This window comes from Tetrao urogallus (genome assembly GCF_951394365.1).
Source record: "Tetrao urogallus genome assembly, chromosome: 1".
NCBI lineage: Eukaryota > Metazoa > Chordata > Aves > Galliformes > Phasianidae > Tetrao > Tetrao urogallus.
In genome coordinates, this window is record NC_136813.1 from 10,239,300 (window position 1) to 10,266,271 (window position 26,972).

The following is a 26,972-nucleotide window of genomic DNA, read 5'->3' on the forward strand; positions in this document are numbered from 1 at the left end:
TACCAAATGGTAGATTTCTGAGACAGATACTAAGGACAACCAAGTATTACATATATTCTTATGTTAATCTGAATGGAGAGGTTTTATCATACCATATTTCTTAGAGGAATGTTATAATTAAATACATCCCTTAGAGAAGGAATTTCCTCACAGAAAGAAAGACTATGATAAATAGAGTTCTGTTGTACAAAACGTAGAGCGATTTTATGAAAAAAGACCGAAAATATAGCTTTGGTGTTTGGACTGAATTTCATCTGTGCAATGTGAGCCAGAAAGTCAAATATGAGCCCTGAAAAGCAGGATTCCAGCTAAGGACTCCGTATGAACAAAACTCATTTCTACCCAATTGCCAACTCAATAACGTGTTCTTTTTCTTCTAAAAAAATGGAGATAAGAATCAAAAATCAGTAAGGGCATGTTAGATTCTATTTAAGGCAGAATGCAAGCATGTGAAAATAATTATTATATGTTCCAATAGAAATACACTTTATAGACTTCTAGCAATAGGCAAAGGAAAAAAATATAGTTTTATACATTTGTACAGTTATAATTAAGAACAAAATAAAAAATGTTAGGGCAGCAGTTACCAAAGTATACAAAAATAAACTACTTCATTATTTGTGGTGTTGAATGCTTTTTGCATCATTAAATAAATATTGCTCTGCTAAACAACATTTTGTAACATTTCAGCCAAACTCCAAAAGAAATAAATATCTACTTTCTAAAATAATCCATATTTTCATCTGCATACCCTTCATCTCATATAAGTTGTACTTCTCCATGCTGTATTTGAAAGCAAGTTCTGAGATAACCAACATCTTCAGACAACCTGCGGGCAGGTAGAATGGGCTTCAAAGCAGATACTCTCTGTGTGATTATTTGTGTGAAAAGATGGCGTAAGCTCCATTCTAGAAAGCAGTGTCTCATCCTTTCTGAAACCTAACTCTGCTCTAGGCAGTCAAATATCTGTGGTTCTGGAGAGTTCCATGAATGCCATTTTCATGGAGCCTGGATGTGACTATGCTGAGCAGCTCATGGTACCAGATCACACAAGATGGAAAGAGCACACCTAACTGTCTCTTTTGATCTAACAAAGAATCCTACCTTTACCTCTAAGACTTGTTTTTCTGTCAGCCTTGTCCATTTTTCAGCTTAAATGTTCATATGGTCAGCATGAAAAAATGTCTTTACCCTACCTGTCACGTAGCCCACCAACAGCAGTGGTAATGCTGTTCCTCTAGCCTATTCTAGGAGGAATTAGTCCTTCCAGTTGGAGCCAGAGTGGAAAGAGTGAATGAGAGACACTGTCAGTCTGCACAACGCCCTGGGATTGTAGACAAACCAGCTCCCAGAGACCACAGTCACACAACTGTAACCACCCTACAGCTTCTGCAAAGCAAACATCAAAGTCCTCAGAATGGAAATAAAAACCACAGTTCTTCATTTCTAAAACCAGTGTCTCTGGTTCACGGGGGTGCACCTACTGGAGACAGCCAAGAGCAGGTCAATGCATCACTTAACTTCCACATAAGCCCTTAAAACAGGGCTGGAGAGAAAACAGTAGTGCCTAGGCTTTGCATCTAGATATGATGAATGGACAGACTTCCACCTTTCTGAGAAGGAAAGCATTTTGACTTCTTTAGGAAAACTGTTCCTGTGTCTTGCAAGTAATCTAATATCATATTTCTTTCTTATATCCATATGTATATTTTATATCCTGACATCAATTCAGTTTTTAATGAGATGAGAAGATTGAGAACTAAGGGGTTAATTCAGGTAGTAAACCTGAAGCAATGAGAGAAAGAATAAACAGAGGGAGAAAGGCCTACATGTGATTTTTTAAGAATTCATTTCAAATCCCTTTTAATTTATCCCACACGTAGGTCTTCCATCCATCCTGGATTCTCAATAAGGAACAAAACAGTTCACAGCATCACATTTTTACTTCAAACCAACCACCAAGTCTGTAGCATTTAAAACAGCAGAGATGCTCTCAGTTGTGTTAGCCAGAACTGTGGATGCAGGGTAAATGATTTCTTCAACTGTCACATACGTCCCTGTTAAAAATCCAACGACTCCAAAGACAGCTATAAAAATGTCTTTAAGTATTGTCCACAGACGTAGGTTTTCCTTGTAGAAAGTGAGGATTTCAACCAGAGGTGGCAGAATCAGTGCCAGAGTGCTACTGCTGACAGCTCCAACCAAAGAAATCACCAGGTCTAGGCGAGGGATCAGAACCGCTACAGCACCTAAAACATAAGGAGAACAACATTGGCTGCAGATTTAACATCCTCATGAAAAAAAAAAAAAAGAAAAAAACCCAATCACGATAAACACATAACGCAGTGATTCATGCTTTTAGAAATGTTCTACCACTCACTATGTTTTCCAGGTAAGATTGGCAGGCACGGCACACATCAGCACCTCTGTTTATGAGTAAGGTACATTTTCATGCTCATGTGTGATACTCAGTTTCAGTTTTGAATTTCTGCATGAGCTGGCGTAGCTTTAGGTTAAAATTTTGTTATACTTACAGGGTGAGTAAACTCGACCTGCAAATCACAGAGACGAGAGATAGATGAAACTGTACAGAGACATTTTTAGTTTTTTATTTTATGGGCTTATTTTTAAGCCATAAAAGTTCAGGCAGAATAATGGAAGGGGTCTTCAAAATGAGCTCAAAAGCTGCTGGCCACTTGGCAGTCTCACAAACATTTCTATCACTTATCTACAGGCTTGTCTGTTGAAAAATCTTGGTCTATACTATTGCACTCTGTGTAAAAAAAATGAAGCAGTTGCCCAGTGAGCTGAATGAGAACTTAGTTCCACCAAGAGCTGAGTACGAAGAGAAGGCCCAATTAGCACAGTAGGATGGCATGGCCAGTCTCACCAAGAAGCTGGAGTGTTCCTGGGAGCAGAGTCCAGCCTTACAGAAGGAGCAGAACCCCTGCTATTAACCCCTTTGGCCAGCAACCCTAAGATACCCAAGTATTAACTGAGCTATGCTGGTTTGTCACGTAACGTCTTCAGTTCTCTGTTAGAAGCTAACTTTCCAAGGTCAGCTGAGCACAGGCTCCAATATGATCCCACACTTTGGAAATGGCTGTCTTTTTTCCCCTCTGTGAATGCATCCCACCAACTAAATATTCTGGAAATAACATTTATGGCAAGAAGCAAATGGAACAAGCAGGAAGGAAGTCCTCACGTAACACATCAGGATAAAAAACATGTTCATCAGCTTTCTAATGTCCCAGGCTGAACTTTCCACTTGCAGAGTTTCTTCCCCGTGGGCTGATTGCCATCAACTGCCTCAAATTCAGACCACACCTGGTTATGAAAGGGCACGTAGTCAAATTATGTTAGTGCTAATATTCTCCATGGAGAACATGGAACTTGAAGAAATCTGCATTGGCAAATAAACTCATGCCAGCAGAGACACAGACTACTAAGTGCACATACTGCAGCACAGCAACAACTGTGTTGGCTCCCAGTGTGGTACATCATGTCATCCCATTTATCTTGCCAAGAGCTTTCCCTTTGCTGTATCAAACCTCTCTGTATTCCAATTTAAAATGAACATAAGCAGAAGGAGTTCAGTCCTGTCTGGTGAAGATCCAATCAAAATTCACTTCCAGAACAACAGTTACTTGCTGCTACCAGGCACCATTTGCTAAGCATTTTGATAAAAACCCTAAGCACAGAGATACTGTATAAAAAGGATGGTTGGCTGAAGGTACAAGACTAAACAGGGATAAAGATCCTATTTGAAAGATAAATCTATTAACTTATTCTAGCTTGCCATTATTATAGTTTATTCATACTTTGTGATTCTACAGAGGCATGAGAGACTTAATGTCACCAGAGGAAGATTGGGAAGAGACAGAACTGTACTTCAGGAAACCTTAGGAAAGACATGACACTCAAAAATGGATGAGCCGAAGTTTTTATCCCACCATTATGATGGACATACGCAGTGCCAAGCGCATTCTTCCACTGCATGCATATGACATTACAAACTGGAAATGTCACATGTTTACATATTATCTAGGGCAAAGCTGAATAGAATGAGAAAGGAATTACACCAAAATTAATAAAAGTCACCAAGGACCAAGCTCTATAATTTTTGTGGCCAGACATGTAGATGTGGCACTCATGGACATGGTTTAGTAGTCACGGTGGTGATGGGTTGACAGTTGGACTGGATGATCCTAGAGGTCTTCTCCAACCTTAATGATTGTATGATTCTCTAATTCTGTTCAGGCCACAAAAGCAGGTACTGTGAGTGCCCACACAACACAGACTGAGCTCTCAGACTAGAACCACAGGCAATCATTGATACTTGCACAACAATGCACAACAGGTAAGCAAGTGTAAACTGCTCCTGAAGTATGTCTGCAATGACTGGAAAAATCTTAGGTAATTAATAAGCTGAATGTGTTCTTCTGAAGCAGGAGAGAGGGCTGAACATTTATTATCTTCCCAATTTAATAGATGTAGAGGGTGTATTCATCAAACATGGAGTGTCAATTTCTGTAATAGACTTCTTTCAAATCTACAGGTGTTCAGGATTTGGAAGATACTCATTAATTTATAGGTCACAGTTTGGCTTAAAATCTTCTGTTTCATTAAAAATCATGATAATATTACTAGTAGTTATTTATTGGAAAAAAAAACAAAATTTCAATTTATGATTGTTTCAGATTACAGAAAAGCAAAATTCTGTGTTGGCTTGTATCTTGTCAAATGTTTATCTGGCTCATATGTATTTGTATTAATCTGGATAATATTTGGGAGGAAGTTTTGGAAACACGTTTCAAGTTTTTAATTACACTCTTATGTATTCTGTAACAATCCAAGGGAAATGCCATTTTTATTATCTGCCAAATAAAGAAAAACGGGTGCAGCTTCTCCTTCTTATTTCCAGGAGAAGTAAACAAGAGGCATTTCAGCAAACACAAAGCTTTACCACCACTTTTCCAAGATCCAATCAGAAGACTGGAGCATTGATGGATTAGAAATGGGTGCCTGACATACATTGTCAGGACAACTGATTTAACAGCTTTCTCAAAGCACAAAAGCAAAACTGTATTTTTAACCGAGACAGATGCCTATGACGTGTCAAGATAAAGTTCCTTCGAGGAGGAAAAGATGCCTACAATGGGATGTTTGCCAAAGAACTCTGTCTGCAGGCAAAATGGCACTTCAAAATGCCTGCCCACATTCTCCTTTCTACACTAATATCCAAGCTTCTGCTCACCAAAATAGAGAACGCCTTCCTTGGGAGTTCCACAGTGGAAGCTTGTAAAATTGTGTTTTGATACATATACAAAAGAATATAGGACAAAGTAGAAACCTGTTATTAATCTGAAGCAAAACTATCGAATGCAAATAATTAGTTAAGAGCATTTGTGAATACATTACAGAGCTTTGCACATATGCAGGAAGAAAATCTACGCGTTAGTGGATAAAGTTTAAGGAAAAAAGATTCCAGATAAAGAACCTGGTATTACATAATTGTGATTTAGTTTTTTTTTTTTCTGGCTGCAAATGCTAATTGACATGGGGCTTGAGGTGCTGTTTGTTTCAACTGTCCTTTGAAACATCAAAAGACCATTAGACACAGATAGAAGATGATTTCCTTTAAAATCTAGATCCAATTTTCACACACAAAAAAAATCATTTCTTAACCCAACTCCTTTAAATGCATACTTTTAAATACGAGTTCAATCTCAAATCCAAAATCCAACAAATCAAAGGAGAAAAAAGGTGAAAAATTGAACTTTCACAGCTAGCATGCAGAAGAACCACACACACCATATGGTTTGGCTCTGGTCCCTCTGGAGTGAAAAACCTTCACCAGATGTGCCTCCAACATCCAGCATGCTTAGGGCCACAGATGGTACTTCACATCCAGCCTTCCATCTGCCCTTGCACTACAATTCACTTTGGCCTACGTTAGTGGGAAGGACTAGAGTCAGTCATGCTCAGGTTAAGTAACTTCACTCATCACAAGTGGTAACGCTGCACCAGGCAGCAGCTGAGCCCTGCTCAGTGCACAGACAGCTCTGTTCCTCCTCTGGAGCCCTCCACATCCACATCTCAGAGATTCAGAAGCAGATTTATTCTTTATAGCACTTCACAGCACAGATTTTCAAGCCATTATAAGAGGTTACTAATTTATGTTCTCTTTCTTTATGCAGAAAGAAGCACAAAAATGATGTCAGAGATAATGATGACTTAACAGAGGTATCAAACCCACTGTTTTCTTACCAGCTTACCTAACACACTTATCTAGGACTGGCACATACACTTCTGTAAGAACTCCTTGAAGGAAACCATTCCATCCATGTCCCACTAGGAAAGCACCTCCTCCCATGCTGTCTGCACTTTATACAACCCCAGCATTTAAGCATATAATTCATTCAGGCTTCAGGATTTACACTTACTTTAAGCAGGAGTTGGTGTTACAACCACCACATGCAGGAAGAGGCTGTGTAACAGGGACAGGGAGGAGTGGCAGTCCTGAGTCTATAAGGGAACTCCCTCCTCAACTCACCTCCCAACGGCACCTTGCTCACTCTTAGTAAAATGCTATAGTAGTTACTGCTCCTCTCTGCCTTATTGCCTGCTCACACAGGGTTGTGTCTCCCCTCATCAGACCATCAGAATTCATGCATTCACAAAGCACCCCTCTTGGAGTCCAGCGTGGAAAGCAAAGTAGGCAGTAAGACCCTCCGGATGGAGCTCCAACACCAAGTGACCTTCCCAAAGCTAATGTGCACAGGTGCTTGGCACAGCACACTGATTTATCTGCAAATGTATTTCCACATTCCATTAAGTACAATCTGTGGGCTCACGAATGGCATCTGGTTAGACTGTCGCATTTGAAATGCTGTATTTATTCATTTGTCTCAGTAGTAAATTTATTTCAGCTTTGCTACTGAAACTTACAAATCTGTTCAGACGTACTATGCTACAATAGTTTATACAACTGCAATATGCAGCCAGATCCAACAAATGAGCATAAAGCATGCAGTAAAACATTAATATTGAACTCCAAATGGATGATCCTAGCCATTACAGTATTGACACTGTTCCCACTGCCAGTCACTCTTTCAGGCATCTGAAATGAGTTTGCAATTTAACTGTCCCGTCTGGTTCAGTCTCATAAAATAAATTCCTTTTCTGAGACAGCTAAAGGGCTCCCAGCAGTGCAAGCAGAAACGAATGTCGCTTATTCAAGGACAAGACTGTTTTTGCCATAGGAAAAAAAAGGTGAAGAAAAGAGTTGGCGCAGTGGCAAAGCCTGGAGAAGTTTCCAACGGTGCTGGAAAGTCATATTTACCTTCACATGCTGCCATCACTATCTGTTCCCCAGTCTGTCTCTTTGCTGTGCTACATATATCAGGCTACGTCACAAGGAAGAAGGCAGTCACAGAATCACAGAATCACCCGGGTTGGAAGGGACCTCAAGGATCATGTAGTTCCAACCCCCCTGCCTAGCAGGGCCACCAAACATACACATTTAGATCAGGTTGCCCAGGACCCCGTCCAACCTGGCCTTGAACACGTCCAAGGACGGGGCATCCACAACCTCCCTGGGCAGCCCGTTCCAGGGCCTAACCACTCTCCTCGTAAAGAACTTCCCCCTAACATCCAACCTAAATCTTCCCTCCTTCAACTTGGATCCATTTCCCCTAGTCCTGCTATTGTCAGCCCTTATGAAGAGTTTACTCCCCTCCTGGGTGTAGGTTCCCTTCAGGTATTGATAGGCTGCAATGAGGTCGCCCCGCAGCCTTCTCTTCTCCAGGCTGAACAAGCCCAACTCCCTCAGCCTGTCCTCATAGGGGAGGTGCTCTAGCCCCCTGATCATCTTAGTCGCCCTCCTCTGGACCCTTTCCAAAATCAGTCATCCATAGCTACTTTGCCAGCTCATGCCAAATGTAAGACCTGGGCAGTAATAAGTTAAAATCAATTTGTACAGACAACAGTTTGTCTTATCTTAACCCTCAAAAACAAACAATCAAAAACTATTGCATATCTCTTGATTACTACACAAAGTGAGAAAAAAATGCAATTAAATCTACTTATAATCTGAAACTACAATACTTTGCTTGCTAAATACTAAGCATATAGAAGAGGGAGAAGAAGGAGAAACATTGCCACAGGAGCCTTTGTGAATGGTTTAAACTATCTACATTTATCATTCAGTCTTCTTGGCCCTTCATCATCAAATCTTACATTTCTTTGTTAATGATGACTAAAGGAAAAGATGATTAAGATTTAAAAAAAATTATGCCATTGTCTTTTTGCCAGAAGCAGATTTATCAGAGCGCCAAGAATTGTAACAGTTTTGCTAAATATCTTGTCCAATAACTATTAAAGAAGTAAAAGATTATGACATAAAAGATTACTGTAGCATCCTCCCAGTGCAGTTTTCAATAAATTGCAGAACAAGGCGATTTGGTTCTGAATAAACTGACAAAACTTCTGAGCCAGGAGTTTCTTTCCCGTGTTAGGGGTGTTGTATGTGCTTCATTAGCAAGGATTCATTAATTTGCAACATTTCCAAACAAGATGATGTATCAAGAGACCAGCTTGCCTAAGTTATTGATTTTTAATCATGATTCACTGGTGAGGCCGCACCTCGAGTACTGTGTCCAGTTTTGGGCCCCTCACTACAAGAAAGACATTGAGGCCCTGGAACGTGTCCAGAGAAGAGCAACGAAACTGGTGAGGGGTCTGGAGCACAAGTCTTATGAGGAGAGGCTGAGGGAGCTGGGAATGTTCAGTCTGGAGAAGAGGAGGCTCAGGGGAGACCTCACTGCACTGCACAACTTCCTGAAGGGAGGTTGTGGTGCAAAAGGGTCTGGCCTCTTCTCCCAGGCAAATAGTAGGACCCAAGGAAATGGCCAGAAGTTATACCAGAGGAGGTTTAGGTTGGACATTAGGAGAAACTTCTTCTCTCGAAGGGTGGTCAGGCACTGGAATGGCTGCCCAGGGCGGTGGTGGAGTCGCCGTCCCTGGCAGTCTTCAAGAGGCGCCTGGATGAGGAGCTACGAGAGATGGTTTAGTGCTTGTGGTACTGATAGGAATGGGAGGGTGGTTGGACTGGATGATCTTGCAGGTCGTTTCCAACCTTGTGATTCTGTGATTCTGTGATTCAAAGCTGGATTAAAGGCAGTACTTTAACAGTGATGCTTCCTAGAAATTATTCATATCTTAAGGATGACGAGATGCTTCTGGGCACTTGAAAGCACTACCTGACTTTTAGATGACCAACATGTTCACCTTTATGAACTAGTTTGGAGAGAAGTTCTCATTAGTTTTTCAGTAACAACAGCAATTCATAGAAAAAATCAAAATTATCACTCTCTCTTCCACTCTGATCACATACCTACATTGTAAAAACTGGACAAAAGTAGAGGCACTCCTTTAGCTGCAGACACCTCTGCACCAAGCAATGCCTGCAAAGGCACAGCCAGCACCTTATCTGTCTGATAAAGGTCTCTCTTCTCTGTATATCTGATAAAGGTCTCTCTTCTCATTGCTAATTCATACAGCCAAATCTCCAACAGAAAGGAGTGCTCAAAGAACTGCCAGAGTTTCCTGATAGCAGTAAGGTAAATGAAGTTTCCTCTTCCTAGGCTCAGCCCTTCCAACACAGAGGCTGTGTATATCTAAACAGGTCCCTCATGCAAAGAGAGGTAAGCTTCATTTCTGTTTTACAATGAATTTCCAGTTGCCTTAGGCAACTTCTATTTAATAACTATTAGAAATTTCTTTTTATATGTATGTATATATATATATATATACACATATATATAATGATTTGTTAAGACTTGAATAGAAAGTTCCAATAACAAAATACTAACCTACAATTATTTCACATGTATTTAGGAACACAATTTTTTTTTTCTCCATGGAAATACAAACACTGCTTTCCAGAAAAAAAGCAAGTGGCAAACCTTAAGCATATGCATCTAAGAATGGGCTGGGATCAGAGTGACCTATCAACCATTCATACCTTCCTGAGACTTGCTGTTTCCTTTGGATTTTTTTATGCTTCCTTCTTTTTCTCTTCTCTCCCATCCTCAGCATCTTCCAGTTATTACTATCCAGTTATTCCAGAACAGAAAAGAATAAACCAGAGTTCATTTGTGTGGTTTGTTGTTTTAATAATCAGTAACGAGTTCTGGATCTTTTCATTTCCTCATTTCAGAATATTACATATTATATGTATGTATGTATGTATGAATATAAGTAGAAAATGTAGCATTAAAATAGAAGAATAAAAAAAGACAGAATGTATTCTACCAAATAAAAGAGAAATATGTATTTAAATCTTCAAATATGTTATCAACACTCTGATGTGACAGCTATTATCTTTGTCACCAAATCATGTCTTTCTTTACTTCAAAAGCTAGAGATTCCTCTATTTTTTCACAGTATCATTATTGTTTGAGAAGAAAATGCCTAAAAAAGCTTATTTAATCCCCTTCCCAGTGGAAGGAATCCTCATCCCAGTTTGAGGCTTATGATGGTAATGGATGCCCTGGGCCTATAGCTGGATTACAGGCCAGTAAGTCAACATCTAAGGTGCAGGATAAGAGAACTCCAACTGGTAAATCAGCCTCAATGTGAGCCCAATTCAAATGCCTGTACACTGATACACAGAGCATGGAGAACAAGCAAGAAGAGTAACAGGTGTGCATTTGTCTACGGGGTTATGATGTCACTGGCATCACTGAGACATGGTGGGATGGCTCTCACGACTGGAATGTAGGAATGGAGAAGTATAAACTCTTTAGGGAAAACAGGCAGGGGAGAAGGTGTTGTCCTTTATATCAACAACCAGCTGGAGTCCACAGAGCTCCACCTGAGCACAGAAGAGGAGCTGACAGAGAGCTTATGGGTTACGGTTAAAAGGAAGGCAGGAGAAGGAGTAATTGTAATGGAGGTCTGCTACAAGCCACCTGACCAGGAAGACAGAGTGGATCAGGCCCTCTATAAACAGATAGAAGCAGCTTCACATTCACAAAACATGGTTCTTAAGGGCGACTTCAACCACACTGGTATATGTTGGAAGAACAACACAGCAAGGCACCAGAAATCAGAGAGGTTGCTGGAATGTGTTGATGATGGCTTCCTTTTCCAAGCGGTACCAGAACCCATGAGAAAAGGTGCTATGATGGACCTCGCCCTCACCAATGTCGAGGGGCTGGTGAGCAATGTGAAGCTCAAGGGCTGCACTGACCACGAAATGGTAGAGTTCAAGATCCTTGGGGCATTGAAGAGGGTGCACACCAAGCTTGCTACTCCGGACTTCAGGAGATCAGATTTTGACCTCTTAAGAAACTGCTTGGCAGAGTGACATGGGATAAAGCCTGGAGGGAAGGGCCCAAAAAAGCTGATCAATATTCAAGTACCATCTCCTCCAAGCCCAGAAGCCCAGAAGCAGTGCATCCTAAGAAAAAGGAAGGCAGGCAAGAATGCCATGAGGTGGGTGGATCAACATTATTTACATGGAAACAAATAAATAGCAAGGCCACAGAAACATAATCTCAAATGTTCTATTTATCTATATTTTTTCAGCTGCATATTTCATAAAAGTGAATTGACATCACATTTTAATCCTGAATTCTTCCTGTTTATGCTAACTTCCTCTACTTTTAATGAACACAGGACCTGTTAATTGCCACAACTTTTCAAATAAAAAATATGCATTAACGCAATTTTGGAGCTTGAACATCAGAACGATAGGGTGAAATATAAATCCATTAAGACGTATGAAAACTTCCCATTTTACTTTAATGCCTAACCTCTAAAACTTCGTATTTTTAATTGAATGAATAATTTTCACCTACAAAATTATCTTTCAATTCCTTTTTTTCTAGACATTACAAATACCATTAATTAAATCACCTAAAGAAGTCTGCAAAAATACCATCATTTTATATGATTATATTCAAGCTTTTATTCAAAATTGCTGATTTTCTAATCTTTACCAGACAAATTCTTGAGTTTTCTGCAGTGTTTTTAAAATCAAGCTTCATTTCAACATTTCTAAAGGAAACCTGTGACTGTTGTCACAATATGAATGATCTACCTATAAAAATGTTATTATGACTTCTGAGGAATCAGCTTTCTGAAATGAAGATGTTTTCTGCTTTTCTCAAGTTTAGCAAACAAGCACACATTTTAAATAGGTGTCTTATTTAAGAATGAGGCTGTTTACTTTCCTGCCTACAGTGGTCATCATATAAAAGTGGGCAGTCTTTATGTCAGCAGTATTCACCTGCTCATTTACTTTATCTTGTTTTTCACTCACCACTTTTTTTGTTTTTGTTTGTTTCCCCTACTCTAGTCTATTTAAAAGTTAAAGCCAGAGAACAGAGAAATCAAGTCCTTCTCATTTTACTTCTCTCATATTCCAATCAACAACCACAACATTATGATATATAATGGTACCTGGAAAACAGCCTGCACCATTGCTTTAAACATTACACAACGGGAGCTAAGAGAAAAAAATGTCCCAGAAATGAAGATGTGAACAGCATAAGCAAATGAGTAACCTTGTTCTTTAGACATGAAGAATATGGCATTGGTCCCTCACATAGAATCACAGAAACACACACAGAATCACAGGATGGCCCAGGTTGGAAGGGACCTCAAGGATCCTGAAGCTCCAACCCTCCCCACCCTGCCACATGAAGGGCCACCAACCTCCCAATTTAATACTAGACCAGGCTGCCCAGGGCCCCATCCAACCTGGCTTTTAACACCTCCAGGGATGGGGCATCCACAACCTCTCTGGGCAGCTGTTCCAGCACCTCACCAATCTCTCTGTAAAGAATTTCCCCTTGACATCCAACCTAAATCTTTCCTCCACAGAACCCTGAGCAAAAAAAAATACCCACAATGTTTTTTACAGATACACCTTGCCTCCTCCAACTTGAACTACTAATACTCATGAGAAGAACAAGTCCCAAGGGCATTATTCTGAACTGATGACACCAGCTTTGCTCCATCACCTGCTCTCCCTTTAAAGGATAAGCTGCCAGCAACCATTCATTTGGAGTAACTGGCCTCAGAAGCTTCAGTGTGGTCAGAAAGATCCAAATTTTAGAAATTTTATATAGAATTCTTCTTGGTCCTAAGCTAAGCAATGGTATTTGACGAAACTGTTCCTGTATCACTTATTCATTTAATAAAGAGCGTAAGTGAAACATACACACAGTGAAAATAGTACTGTGTTTGATAGAAAAGATTGTTTGAAGGGATTTTTTTTCAGTCTTAAAATTTAAACCATCATTAGTTTCCTTCTGCCACAAGTTGTCCAATGATCAGTTAAGTATCCTACCTGGAGAAGGTACTCTTAAGAGCCAGTGATTTAACAGATCTGCGAAGGATATGGTCAGGCTGCTCAGAAACAGGAGCTGACTCTTTCCTCTGAGGAGGAAAGAAAAAGCAGCAAAGAACCAGAAAGCACCTTGACAGGAGAATGAATATTCATTCTCTCAGTCTCTCAGGAGAGAAGTGATGAGACTGGTCTAAAGAACTGGCCAATGAAAGTGATTTTCAACACTGTAAAAGTACTAGAGCCCTATGATCCCTTGAATAGCTTCTAAACCCCCTATGGCTGTAATACTTGGGACTGTACCTCCTGGAATTTTCTATCTCCGTATACAGCAGGAAGGCACCATATCCTTACAAATAAAGCTTTGAATCTATGCATAGGAAATCTGTTTTCAGCTCATTTGACTTGCACAGATCTATTTAGTAGCTTTGGGCTTATCCCCTCCCCTCCCATCACTGCCTTCTTTATCTGCAAGAGCTCCTTTGTAAAGCACTTTGACACTGACAGATAAAAAGCAATATAAAAGTAATAAACTTTAATATCAATTGCAGTAACTGTTACAGCTCTTACAGCTTCTGCTGGAACTCTGACATCTAAGAGCATTACTCATAACTGTTCACATGTTTAGATGGTATACAAGGAACCAAGCTCCTGTTATGTGATCAGACGCCCTCTTTGGCTGTCCTCAAATGTTTTCCATGTTAGAAATGGTTTTCTTCTTATTCCAAACTCTACCGTAACACTTTCATAATGCTTCTACATGGAGGTAAAACAATTCTGTATACATATGTAATATAAATACATTTTGTAGAGCAGTATGGACTCGCAAAGGAGAAAATGCAATATTTGATATCAAGCACAAGATATTACTTTATTATAATCCCATTTTTAATTTCCAGGTAGTACTACAGTCACTGCTGTCATCTTTGAAAGTATCAATTATTCAAAGTAGAAGTAGTACTTAGTGGTACTGTTTAAAATGAAGGCATAAAAGCCTGGCAAGTCAAGTGAGCATGCTTCCAGTTGGAGCTCATCTGAGATGAGAGTTAAGTAGGGTACTGATGTCTATCCTGTAGCTCTTTAGATATCATTATTTAACTTCCCACAAGGAAAAACAATGAGAACAATACACCTATTTTTTCTCTACCAGTTATTGCTGAGTCAATCTCCATTTTGTTCTCAAGAAGCAAACATCTAAAAGATGCAAAATTTCAGACAAAATCATGAAATAAACTCTAAATCAGGTAGTATATAGTTACTTAGCTGCATAATACAGAACAGTAAAGACAACAAGACTTTTTCATCATATGAAGCACTGTTACCCAGAAGTTTGATATCAACATAAAATGCCATGTCAAAGTAGACACAGAATGCAGACACTGGCTACAGTTTAACTGTTACAGCGTGGAGCACAGAACAGGCTCCTCGAAGTTCTCTACAGCCTCAGCAAAAGCTTTATAATAAAATCACATCCCAAGCCAATTCAGGCAATTTCTGATGGTGATACCAAGGAGTACATTGCTTATTGTGACATCCTGGACAGGAGGGATAAAAGCCCAAAAGAGGAATTGTTTTTTCCACTAGACATAGGTGCTGTAACAAACCCAAGAACCTGAAATCTCATTTCAGTGGAGTGGATTTCATGAGTGGATTCAGGATTCTGAAATGTCATCTCTATTTTTTTTTTTTTTTGCCCTTTGCCCTTTGCAGACTCTGAAGCTATTCTGATGCTGCTTAATGTTTTCTCATATTGCCAAGCCCATATCCACATCTCAGACAAGCCAATCTTGCCAGTTCCCATTTCTCAGCTGAGTGCCAAATATCAGGTAAGGCTGCAGAGAAGTAACATCTCTTTTTAAACAAATGTCTAAGAAAATATGTAGATGGGGCATATGAACAAAGTGATTCCCCAGGTGAGTTCCCTGATGACCTAGGCTGTGTCAGAAGCTGACATGGCACTGGCAGGTGCAACAGAAATGAAGTTATGTCACATACCTACTATACAACACTGCATGTAAGTACCTACAGTTGCTTACATGTAAGCTAGTAAGCTAGAACTTACAAGTCCCATGCAGAACTGAATGCTGGTCCTGCTGAGAAGACACACTGCTTCCAGAGGTGTGCTGCTTCTGGGGCTGACTGCCTCTGCCACTGCAGTTTCCAATATGAACTCGAGTCATTTCAAATTAAAGACAAGTAACATTTGTTGGTTTTGATTATCAAAACTCTAACCGTTATCACACTTAATTATTCACTGCATGTAATGAACTGAATTTTGAATCCCACCTAGTGTATTTTTCATCATCTTTTTTGTATATTGTTGTTAATGAGACTTTTTTCTGCTTGACTGTGTCCTTTCCTTGATCACAGCATGACACCTGGTGCACAGCTTCAACCAGTTATTTCCATGAAGTCTCATCCATCCCTTCCATTCATGCAAGAATTTATCAAGTACATCCACATGAGCCAATCATACAGCCATTCATGAGTATCTTCCTTTTCAGGGTGAGCTGCAATGTTTTGGTAAGGCAGGGAAAAGAAAATGACATGAAAAGAAAATAAAACATACATGTGAAAACTTTAACGTTGCAAGGATGTAATCCATTAAAACATGCTACACATTTTTTCATAATTTTATTACCAGTAGTTTCATGCTGGTTGCTCTGACGTCTTAAAGCAATATACCTCTATGACGACAACAGATCTTCAAAGCCCTCACTCTCCTGCAGGCTAGTGAAGACATTATAATTAAGTCACAGAGGACTTAATTCTCAGGCCCATATGTGTACCTCAAGACTCAGTTAATTTTGTTTGCCATTATACATGGTGAGGGTAGAGAAAATGAAACAAAACTTACAAGACTGCTAATTTTTGACATACGACAATAAACAACAAACTACCACTTCCAAGCCATATCATCTCCACTTCTGTATAAAAGAGACGCTCCAAAGCATGTTGCAAGGATCAGCTTGTTGAGTCACTGATCATGAGTAACACTGAGCTATCATTAATATTTTACCTTCTATGCTTATTTGAAGCACTAGGATAGAAAATGCCTGGAGTGACTAATTCCAGCTATGAAATATGTTTTAAGAAAGAATTCAAAGCAATGATTCACTTTTACTGAAAAGAAAAAGAAGCACTAGGATGCCAGTATACCAACTAGCAGAAAAGTCATACTTTGAAGCTCCTGAGTATTTCCTTTATTGCTAATTTTTTTCAATATGCAATGACAAAGCTCTTGAATATTTTCAAGAAATGCTTTCACTATCTTTATATTTTACAGTAAGTCTTCAAAGGTTTACTTTCTATGTGCCTATAATATTAATTTTGAGAGAAAAAAATTTCAGAGAAAAACTATATATTTGGCGCTCTGAACAGCACCATATATATGCATTTTTCCTCATTTAGAAAGTAATTCTGAAAATGAAGGGTTTTCTAATCAGAAGATTAGAAAGATTCAGGACTAGTAGCAATTGTCTTGCTAAAACCAACCCAACCTTTGCAACAGACATCATGCTGGAGCTCACATCAAGAGACTGACAGTTGATTTCTGTTTTTTTTTTCATTCAGTATACATTAAGTGTGATATATTGATACTCAAATGTTAAGTGCTTTCTCACGTTAACCTAGCAATACAGATGGGTAACCTTTTCCACTCACTTTTACACGAGCTTGCACAAGACTGCAGTCAGTCTGAGATGCTGACTGGGAATGCAGTGTGCCCCATACCCAGTACTGCTGTTAGAGGAAGGCAATCACTCTGAGTCTCTGTCACTCCTCCATTTGGCTAAGATCTTACCTAAATATCTGTTGTCATTTCAGCTGTATCCAGACTTCCACATGCATGCAGTGCATAGACGTGTGCGTCAATGATCCAGTGAGCTCTATATACAGACAGAGCCCGCAGCAAAAGAATCACTAGACAACACTGTCTCTACTAGAGCTGCAGTTGAGTACCTTGCTGCCCTAATTCTTCAGTTTTTTCCATGTGCCAACATTACTGCTTCAAATTTTTCACTCATCTGTTCGCTCTACTATCATTTTCTTCTAGAAGCTTAATTTGAGGACAGCAAATCCAAGGAGAAACAAAATCATGTAGACGACAGCTGGGCTGTTGTTCCCTTTTCCTCTTTTGACCTTGTTTGAATTTGAAAGCAAAACAGCAAGGCAGAAGTGGCATCAGTACATAAGTTGCAGATACTGGTAGCATTAGTGCCTCTTAATGTTTTGCCCCATGTTTTATATTATAGAGTCATGAGGAGAAACACAAACACTTCCAGTATTTTTGACAGTAGTCTTCAGTTTCCTTTCCTCATGGAATTACTTTGTTCCCCAGTCATCTTAATTTCCTTGCTTAGCAGCATGTTTGCAACTCTAAACTTAGAGCATGTATCTGAAAACAACTTGGTATTGTATCTAAGTGACTTACTTTTAAATGTATATTAAATAACATCATAAGGACTCCCTATGAATTAAGTACTTGCTAGACTTCACATGACTTCGTAAGAAAGGGAAGATCATTTGTGATGAACCTCAGTGAATGAGGGAGTAATAACGAAGTTGGGTGTTTTTTTTCCTTTCCTTAAAGCCAAATGCAAGAACTACAGCTTGACTCAGCAGCACAACAGTAAGAACAGTACAAACGTAGAAGATCAGTCAGCCTTAAGCAGGACTCATGGCTGGGATTTCATGAAGCAATTTCTTCAGATTTAATTTTCTGCTATACCAAGAAATAATAATAATTTTTTAAAAAGTAAACAATACAACAATAAAAAAGGAAGCTCATTTCACTGAGTGCTCTAAAACAGAGGTTATCTCTGTTGATTGTTGTAAACTGGCTTCCAAAAACACACTGGTACATTCTGTGAAAATTTGTTTTCTGTTAAAACTAAATGAGTTTTTTGAAATATAAGCTATAATCAGCCACCAAAAGGATAATGAAACTGCAAAATACTGGGAAAAAGAAACAGAGAGAAACCAAACCAAACCAAACCAAAATTAAAGGAGGGTATCCTTTAATGCATTAATATGTATTCTTATGCTGAATTAATATGTAAGACTTACTACCACAATGAATTCTTTATCCTCAGATTACATTTCTTTCACTGTTTTTTTCTTTCCATTATTATGATCTGACCCTTATTAATGATTTAATTTTCTCCAAATACCAGCTCTTCTTCAAAAGCTCTGCACTATAAAACAGAAGCCTTTCATCTCTAAGTCCCATACCAAACCCAGCCCAGCACAACTCCCTCCTGAGCCATGTGCTTTAGCTCCTGGCACAACATGGTTTTGCCCCAGAATTGCTTTAACCCTTGCTACCATATTTGTTTCCTTTAATTAATGACCAATTACTGCTGTACAATTCCCAACTTTTAACTCTAGTAGAGAAAAAAGCAAAACAAAACAAACAGAAAAAAAAAAACATAAATCCTACATGCTTTTACCAACTTTAATTTTAGAAAACCTTTAACTTTCTCTTCTCTTTCCCTACGAAGACAGACTGAGGGAGCTGGGCCTCAATGAGCCTAGAAAAAAGATGGGAGAAAACTCTCTGAAAGGGTAGATAACAGCAGGACAAGGGGAAATGGTTTTAGGTTGAAGGAGGGAAGATTTATGTTGGATGTCAGGGGGGAGTTCTTTACTAGAAGTAGTGAGGTGCTGGAACAGCTGCCCAGAGAGGTTGTGGATGCCCCGTTCCTGGAGGTGTTCAAGGCCAGGTGGGATGGGGCCCCGGGCAGCCTGGCCTAGTATTAAATGGGGAGGTTGGTGGACCTGTCTGCCGCAGGGGGTATGGAATCCCTTCCAACCCAAACCTTTCTATGATTCTATGATTCTTAGAAAAGTCTACACATTCAATTTTAAAATCCAGAATGTCTTTATCTAGAATAGATGCATTGCAGGAGAGCAAGGACCTGGGTAATACCTGCTGGTTACACAAATATTTGACCTACTGCCTCAGGCTTTAATTAAAGAACAAATGGAGCACACAATCAGTCAAAATCTATGTCATGGAAAGAGTTTAAAAGTTCTTAATAAACAGCTGAGGTCCCAAGCAGAATCTCAACAGAAGTCTATGTCACGTACCTATCCAAAGTGACTGAGGATCTTATTCTAAGTTGTCAGACTGCAAACAAACTTACAGCTTTTCATCAGGAAACACAGATAAAACAGTTATTCTTACAGACTCAGTCACGGATGCCTTAAATCTTTAAGTAGGAATAAAAGTTGCACTAGGCTTCTAACACAGCAGCCTGATTTCTGAAGGCCAACACACCCACTTCAGCTGCAAGTGAGCAACAACATCTTTGTTGCCTGCTATAAGAAACTAAAAATATATGCTCACTGCAAGGTACAAACTGGCACTGCAGATGAAATTTTTCTGTATAGTTCTCCAATGTAAAAAAATACAAAGCAATATAAAAGTAAGGAGTGAAGCAAAACTTCACATTTTAGCAAACAGAACTGAAGTAGCTTATTAGCTTGCACTATTTCATCTACCACCTCAGACAAGGCTCTTTGTTTCTCTTTATCATGTCAAACTGAGTAAATAAATGTAAGCTTTTCGTGCAATCTGATTACTAAATTAAACACATAAAATGACTTTTAAGTAAAATTAAGCATCATTTTGTTTCTAGCTCCTTCTCTACTTGAAAACTTACATTTTCAGGAGAAAATGTGATAAAAAGGCATAGTTGAATTTCCTCCCCATCTGGGGATGGTAATATACTCCAATACTCCATTACTATGGTAATATACCTCTCCCTGGTAATATACAATCAAAAAAAATGCAAAGACAAAACATCTGAGCAGGAGTTGCAGAAGCAGCAAGATGATGCACACAGAGACAGTTAAACATTGAATCATACAGTCCTATAGCTGCTTAAGTGACTTTCTGCTGAAATTCTCCTTTAGGGTTGGTAAAGAAACATATTTCATTTTTCCATCTGAACAGACAACTTTTAATTCTCACTCTCACTTAAGTGCGTTAAAACAAACACAAAGATGCATCACTATGAGTAGCTGAAACAGAAGAGCACTGACTGATTGTTGGCCTTAACTCTGCTTTTCCAGAAGCCCTGAATTAGCTGCAGTTACAGAAATGGTGATGGAAAGAGGTGAAACACGAAAGAGAAAGCAATGATTCTCAGGGAAGGACAATATTAGAGCGATAATGAGCGCGATAATGAGACAGTGATGATTAATATTTGGACATCAAAAATATAAACTTATGGCAGGAGTTTGCTATGCTAAGTGCCACATAAAAACACAATCAATTTTATTTCACACAGATTACTTCCTTCCAGCAAATCTCTTTTGCCTTCAGGTGAAAGAGAATCTCTTTTGACTTCAGCACCATTTTCTTGTAAAGAGACATCAGCAGAGAAACACAGGCAGACTGCAAGAAGAAGATAATTGTATTTTTAATGCTATCATTGAATAAACTTTACGCAGATTTTTTATAATCACACATATGCAGCCAAAATGAGATGCAGTAGATGCACAAACATAGTTGCTTACACTTCAATGCTAAGCAGTCTCACATTTCTCACATTTTGTTAGACTTGCATGATAGCATCAGAAATAAAAAGGCAATCTAGTTCTACATTATCACTCAGCTGCCCATAAAATCATACATTAAAAATGAAACCATTCAGATATGATGCTGAAAAGGATCCAAAACAATTTTGTTTCTCCATCCAAGCACGCAAAAATCAATCTCAACAAAATCTTTTCCTGAATAATACTACAGCTTAAATGGTATAAATGGTATAAAACAAAAACTAGCACAGTCTGAAATTTAGTGGTGCTGCTAGAGCCATACTTTTAGAAAATATTTCTGTTAGTTAAGCATACAGCAGCAGCCTGAAATGCCTGACAAGCTGTAATCAGCACGTTAGCACTGCTTAGTTATGTCTTAACTACAAGGAACGCAACATGCAGTGTAGCAGTTGCAGTTTGGTGACACTCAACAACAATACAAATAACCTCAATTTTTACATTGGAGATGTTGGTAAAGTAAAAATAGTACCGCAGAACTTGGAAGTTCCAGCTGCTACTCAAGCTTCTACCAAAGTATATCATAAACACAGGATAGAAAAAATGAACAACCACTATTAATGTAAAGCACAGGAAGACTGGAGCACTACAGAAGACTGTAGTTTTCATTTTCCTTTAAAATTTAACTAAATACTGAGTGATCAGTTTGAGAACCACCTTAGAAGTGAGATCTACGTGTTGTCTTCTCTGCAGAATGGCTGGAATTTCAACTGAAGTAACTGCCCACCCTGCACCCTCGACAAAGTGTTACCAAAGAGCATTTGCTAATACAACAGCTCCATGCTGTCGCACACACTCAATGGATATATGCCTCTCCACATTTAGGAATCAGGTGCAATCTGCTTGTTTTCCTGACAGACACAAATTCAGAAGTACCAAAAGCTTTATAATTACTGCTATTAAATATTTATACTTTGATCAAATGAATAAATAGAAATAATACAAACTAATGGAAAGCTTTTGTGATCGTACATATATATTGTGCAGACATTCTGAATCAAACACTTTATAGTACTTGATATTAACTACTTTTTATTTAAGAAATCTCACATTACCTCACCACATTCTTACAGAGAACGGACTGTTCATGGTTCAGTTCTAACAAAAGAAGTAAGGGGTGGGATGTACAGCTATACAGATTGGAATACAGTAGCAATATAGTACAACTACAGTACACTAAGCAGTTTGCACTGACAGTTGTGTATTCAAACACAGAATCCAAAAACAGTGCTCAAAACCAGTCAATATTAAATCTCCACGTACTGCTCTATGTCTGCTAAGTAAGCAGGGTGTTTTCCTCACCACAGGATCACCTGCAGTTGCATCAGACAAACCAAAGAATAAACCTCACTTGCACCCTGCACAAAGACACCACTTTCTTAAATCTGAACATCAGAGTGTTGCCACACAGTCAAAACTAGGTACTACTTAGGCAGCTCCATCAAACCATAAACTGCTTCCTAGAGATGATCTGAAATTGACAGTGCCTTCTATGTATTAACACAAAGATAACCGAAGACTAATCTCTGAAGGACAACATTTAGCCTCAGTAATAGACATAGAGCTATGTGCCTTGAAGAACAAAAGCATCCTCAGGGATTTGGAATACATGAGGGTAGAAGTGGAATTGAAATAGGGAAGAAAGGTCTCATCAGGATCTAAACTTTCTCAAATGTAAGCACTTTAAATATTTGAAATTTTTAGATTTGGATTATTTAAAGAAAACCAAATTTTAAGGTATATTTTCTGGATAGCTGAATTTTTTACCGCAGCCAAGAGTAAGTAGGACATTAAGGTATTTAAGATCCCATTCAGCATTAATAAAATTGATATTCAAACACTGAAATACATTTCTTGTATCCATGTTACAAAAAGATACTGTAAAAATAGAGAAAGAAAATTGGAAGAAGTTTGCTGTCAAGCAGATCAGAAGGCAGAACAGATTGCAGGAACAATTTGAGAAGTGACCTGATTAATCTATACTAGGAGAAAATAAATAGAGTAATATAATTTGATTTTTGTGGAGGATGATGATTCAAAACTCGGCGCCTAGAAGTCAAACATAGGCGGAAAGTGAAATATAAGGCTTGATAAACTTATTTATTTTGGTTCATAAGCCTCTGCTGAAAATAAAAGCATGCTGCATTTTACCCAGACAAACTTTTGAGACTTGGATTTGGATTAAAATATCAATCCCATCCAATGTGAGACATTTCAATAAATGAGCAAAACTCTATTTGAAGATAAAAAATCCTATTTTAGCTGTACCAATGACAGACGAAACCATAAGAGCTCACAGAATCACAGAATGGTTTGGGTTGGAAGGGACCTTTAAGATCATGTAGTTCCAATCCCCTGCTATAGGAAGGGACACCTCCCTCTAGACCAGGTTGCTCACAGCCCCATCCAGCCTGGCCTTGAATGCTTCCAGGGAGCTTCACTGGGAATCTGTTCCAGTGTGTCACCAACCTCATAGCAAAGGATTTCTACTCTACATATATTGTCTTCCAGTTCAAAGCCATTTCCCCTCATGCTGTCTCTACCTGCCCTTATAAAATGTCCCTCCCCAGCTTTCCTGTAGGCCCCCTTCAGGTACTTTACAGCCACAGAAAGATCCCCTCGGAGCATTCTCTTCTCCAGGCTGAAGAGCCCCAATTCCATCAGCCTGTTCTCATACGGGAGGTACTCCAGCCCTCTGATCATCTTCACTGCCCTCCTCTGGAGATGCTCCAACAAATCCATGTCCTTGTGTTGAGGGCTCCAGAACTGGACACAAAGCAAAGCATCACACTGGAGCAGAGACTGTATTTGGCACCCTTTTACAAATGCATCCTCAATCCATGACTGAGACCCTAGTTTTGAAGTTCACACCACTTATGTGGTCTGCTCCAGTCATCTGTAAATATAAATATTACAAGCATAATATGGAGGAATTAATGCTATTGATTTCACTGTCGCAGAGGTCTGTTTATGAGGGTTGGAGCTCTTACAGGGAATTTTTAATATAAACACTTTTCATAATCTTTGGCAACCAGAAGAGTATGTAGGGATAGGTAATGGGTACAATATCATACAAGTGTATATTTGTGTAAGAACACGCAATATGATCTTTAGATCACAGGAAGAATCAAGGCTTTACAGGTAACCTTGATTTCATGATTTCTTGACTTTACAGCTCCATAGCAAAAGCAGAGAATTGTTCCAGATAGCATGAGCTAAAACTAGATTTGAGCAGAATCACAGAATCATACAAGACTTCATTTTATGTTCTTAGTATATTTAGCTTCTTTTGTTTAATAACTGCAACTTCTCCAGACAGAAATTTATCAGTTCTTCAGCATTTACAATTTTGTAGTCATACAAAAACTATACATGTTTTTTATCTTTCATGCAGATGCTTTTAGTCATCAGAAAAAAAGGCCAAGAAACAGCACTAACATGAAAAATATTATTTTCTCATTTCATTGGACAGTGTTTTGGTAAATGTTCATTATCTAGATGACAGAATTAATAAAAATGCAAAATATTTAATATAGTTTTCATTTTCCCTCCTAAACAAAAACCTGAAGTCACAAACCCACAGTTTCAACTCGAAGAAGCATACGCATTGACAATTTCTGCTTACACTGGCTTTAAAAAACTTCCTAGCCACCATCAAAAAGCATAACAGTACTTATTTCATGGAAGCACTTTAAAAGCAAAATTTCCAAGTAGCTTTCTTGATCTGTTAAAGGCAGTCAATTTAGAAGAAGCACAGGGAGTAGCAAGCAATGAGAAATTCAAATTTGTTCACTGCCCTTAAAAAAAAAAAAAAAGCCACAAAGGTGTGCTTTACTTGCTATAAGTCATTGCTCCTTCAAACGTTTCAATCAGCACTTGAGATTCTTTTCTCCGAACTGGATTAGTGGAGCAATCTGTTTGCCAACTTTTACAGCAATTACCTTGCAAACTGTCAGAGCAATGTAAATGCTGTTACAGCTATGTATTGCACCAACAATCAAGGCTGGGCATACCACTGAAATGCCTGATTTCTGCAGCTGAAGTCAGCGTAAAATTGAAAGTTTCTGTTTACAGCATAGCTTTAAGCATTCCTTCAGTGATATCAATTCTGCAGCTGACCCACAAAATCCTGATGGTTCATTGTGCAAAATTAAGAGCTGAAGTCTAGAAGGCACAGCCAACTGTGCTTAGAGACAAAATTATGGATAAAAAATTGTGGATAAAATTATGGACTGAAAAAATGCTGTAATGCCACTGTTCTGTTCTCGAGGTCTTAATTCTCTGCTTTCGTTTAGGAAGACAGTCAGGACGATTGCTAACTACAGACAGGAATTTCAAGAGGCTGCCACTTTAGTGAGCCTCTTTCCTTCATCTCTTTTTTCCCCTCGATCCAGCCATCACACACTGGGCAGTCGATGCACTGCATGGGGCTGTAATGACCATCAAGACAACACCACAGCTGTACTCCACTTCTAGGGACTGTAAATAAATTCTTTCTATGATTGAATACATTTAAGAATTGCTAGTGCAATTAAGGTTTCCATGTGGAAAAAGGATCAGTAATGGCCATAGACAAAAAAGCATTCAAAGTGCCACCAGATATTTGCAACGGGTTTTGCCTTCCATAAGTTACTTGAGAAGTGGGCAGCAAGGGAAACCAGTGGATTGCTGCTGATCTGAGTGCAAGAGAAATGAAATTTCCGCTGCATTTTCCAATGTATGTGGAAGCCTCCTGAAGGACTCAATTTAAATTGATGTTGTGATAATTAATATGCAAATAACGCACATCTGTTTCCTGAGAATGACAATATTTTTTTCTCAGTAGGAATACACTGGATACGAAGCACACTGCATATATTTCTATTCATCATTTCCTTCTTTCACAAAAGCAATCCAAGAATCATCTCTGCTTTCAGAAGCATTTCTATTGCCAAGGACAAGCCTTGGTATGCGCCACCTGCCTCCCTTTCCTTTTTTTTGTTTGCTCCATTTGTGCAACAACTCACAGAACTTTCAAGAATCGTTTTTCATGGCACTAGAGGAGTAGAAGAAGGTAGAAAAACTATTTAGCTTTGATTATTTTATTTGTGAGGGTTTTTTGTTGTTTTTTTTGTTGTTTTTTCTTCACTGAAGAGCTGGCCAGGATTTCTTTGATGTCATAAGCCTCTTTTTCCTTCACAGTAAAGCAGATAAGCTTTTAATTAAAAAAAAAATAAAAACCAGAAGATTTTCAGGTTCCCATACTGACTTAAGAAACCTGAATTTCTGAGATGCAGTGATTATGCCATGATTTTAATACTCATAACGTGGTTAGTGCTACAAATTCATTTTAAGCCTAAATGCAATGAAGCATCTCAAAATACTCGTAAGTCAGAAATGCCTCTTCCAAATTGTGTGTGGTATAGGTGATGCTGATGAAGACTTTCATGGCACTAATAAGGAAAAATCACATTACAATGAAATATCACAACACCATTTAGAAAGAAAGTTTCTGAAAGAGTGAGATGAGTTTAATCCCCTCAACAGAATTGCTGGCAAACTGCCTGAACTCTGTTCCCCTTCATAATCCATCCTGCTTCTGAGCTCCCAACACAGCTCTGTCTGGGCACACTGCCACACATCTCACCTCTCTGCTTCTCCTTCTTTTGTTCTCATCAAGAGCAATCAGGATATAAATCATCACCATACTTATGTTTTAGAACCAAGTTTTGTTTTTCTAGGTGTTCAAACAACACCTTGTGCATTACTTTAATTCCTTGGCTGAATCAAATTATTTCCTCTAAAGCACTCTTTAGACAGTATATAATCACAGGTATTTTCATTATTCCATTATTATATTTAATACCAGTTCATTTCAGATCAATCTGCATGAATATGGATGCAAAACAGATGGTTTTGTACAGCAAGACATTTCAGGGCAATTTTGTGGCAACGGAGTAATCAACATCATTACATATTTCAGCAGATGCTATTTTCTGACTATTTTTTTAACTTGCAACATCAATAATATTTTATGAATGCTTTAACTGCCACGTGAGTTGTGTTTACC

At 38.7% G+C, this 26,972-nt stretch overlaps 1 protein-coding gene across 1 annotated transcript in view; it reads right to left on the reverse strand.

The window, feature by feature from the left end:
- Positions 1 to 1,941: 1,941 nt before the first annotated feature.
- SLC36A4 (solute carrier family 36 member 4) overlaps positions 1,942 to 26,972 on the reverse strand; it is a gene marked incomplete at both ends in the record, with an annotated part of 85,821 nt that continues 60,790 nt past the window's right edge. Inside the window, one exon of the mRNA XM_079549582.1 lies at positions 1,942 to 2,249. Coding sequence (XP_079405708.1) covers positions 1,942 to 2,249 — 308 coding nt within the window. The remainder of the gene's footprint in view (positions 2,250 to 26,972) is intronic.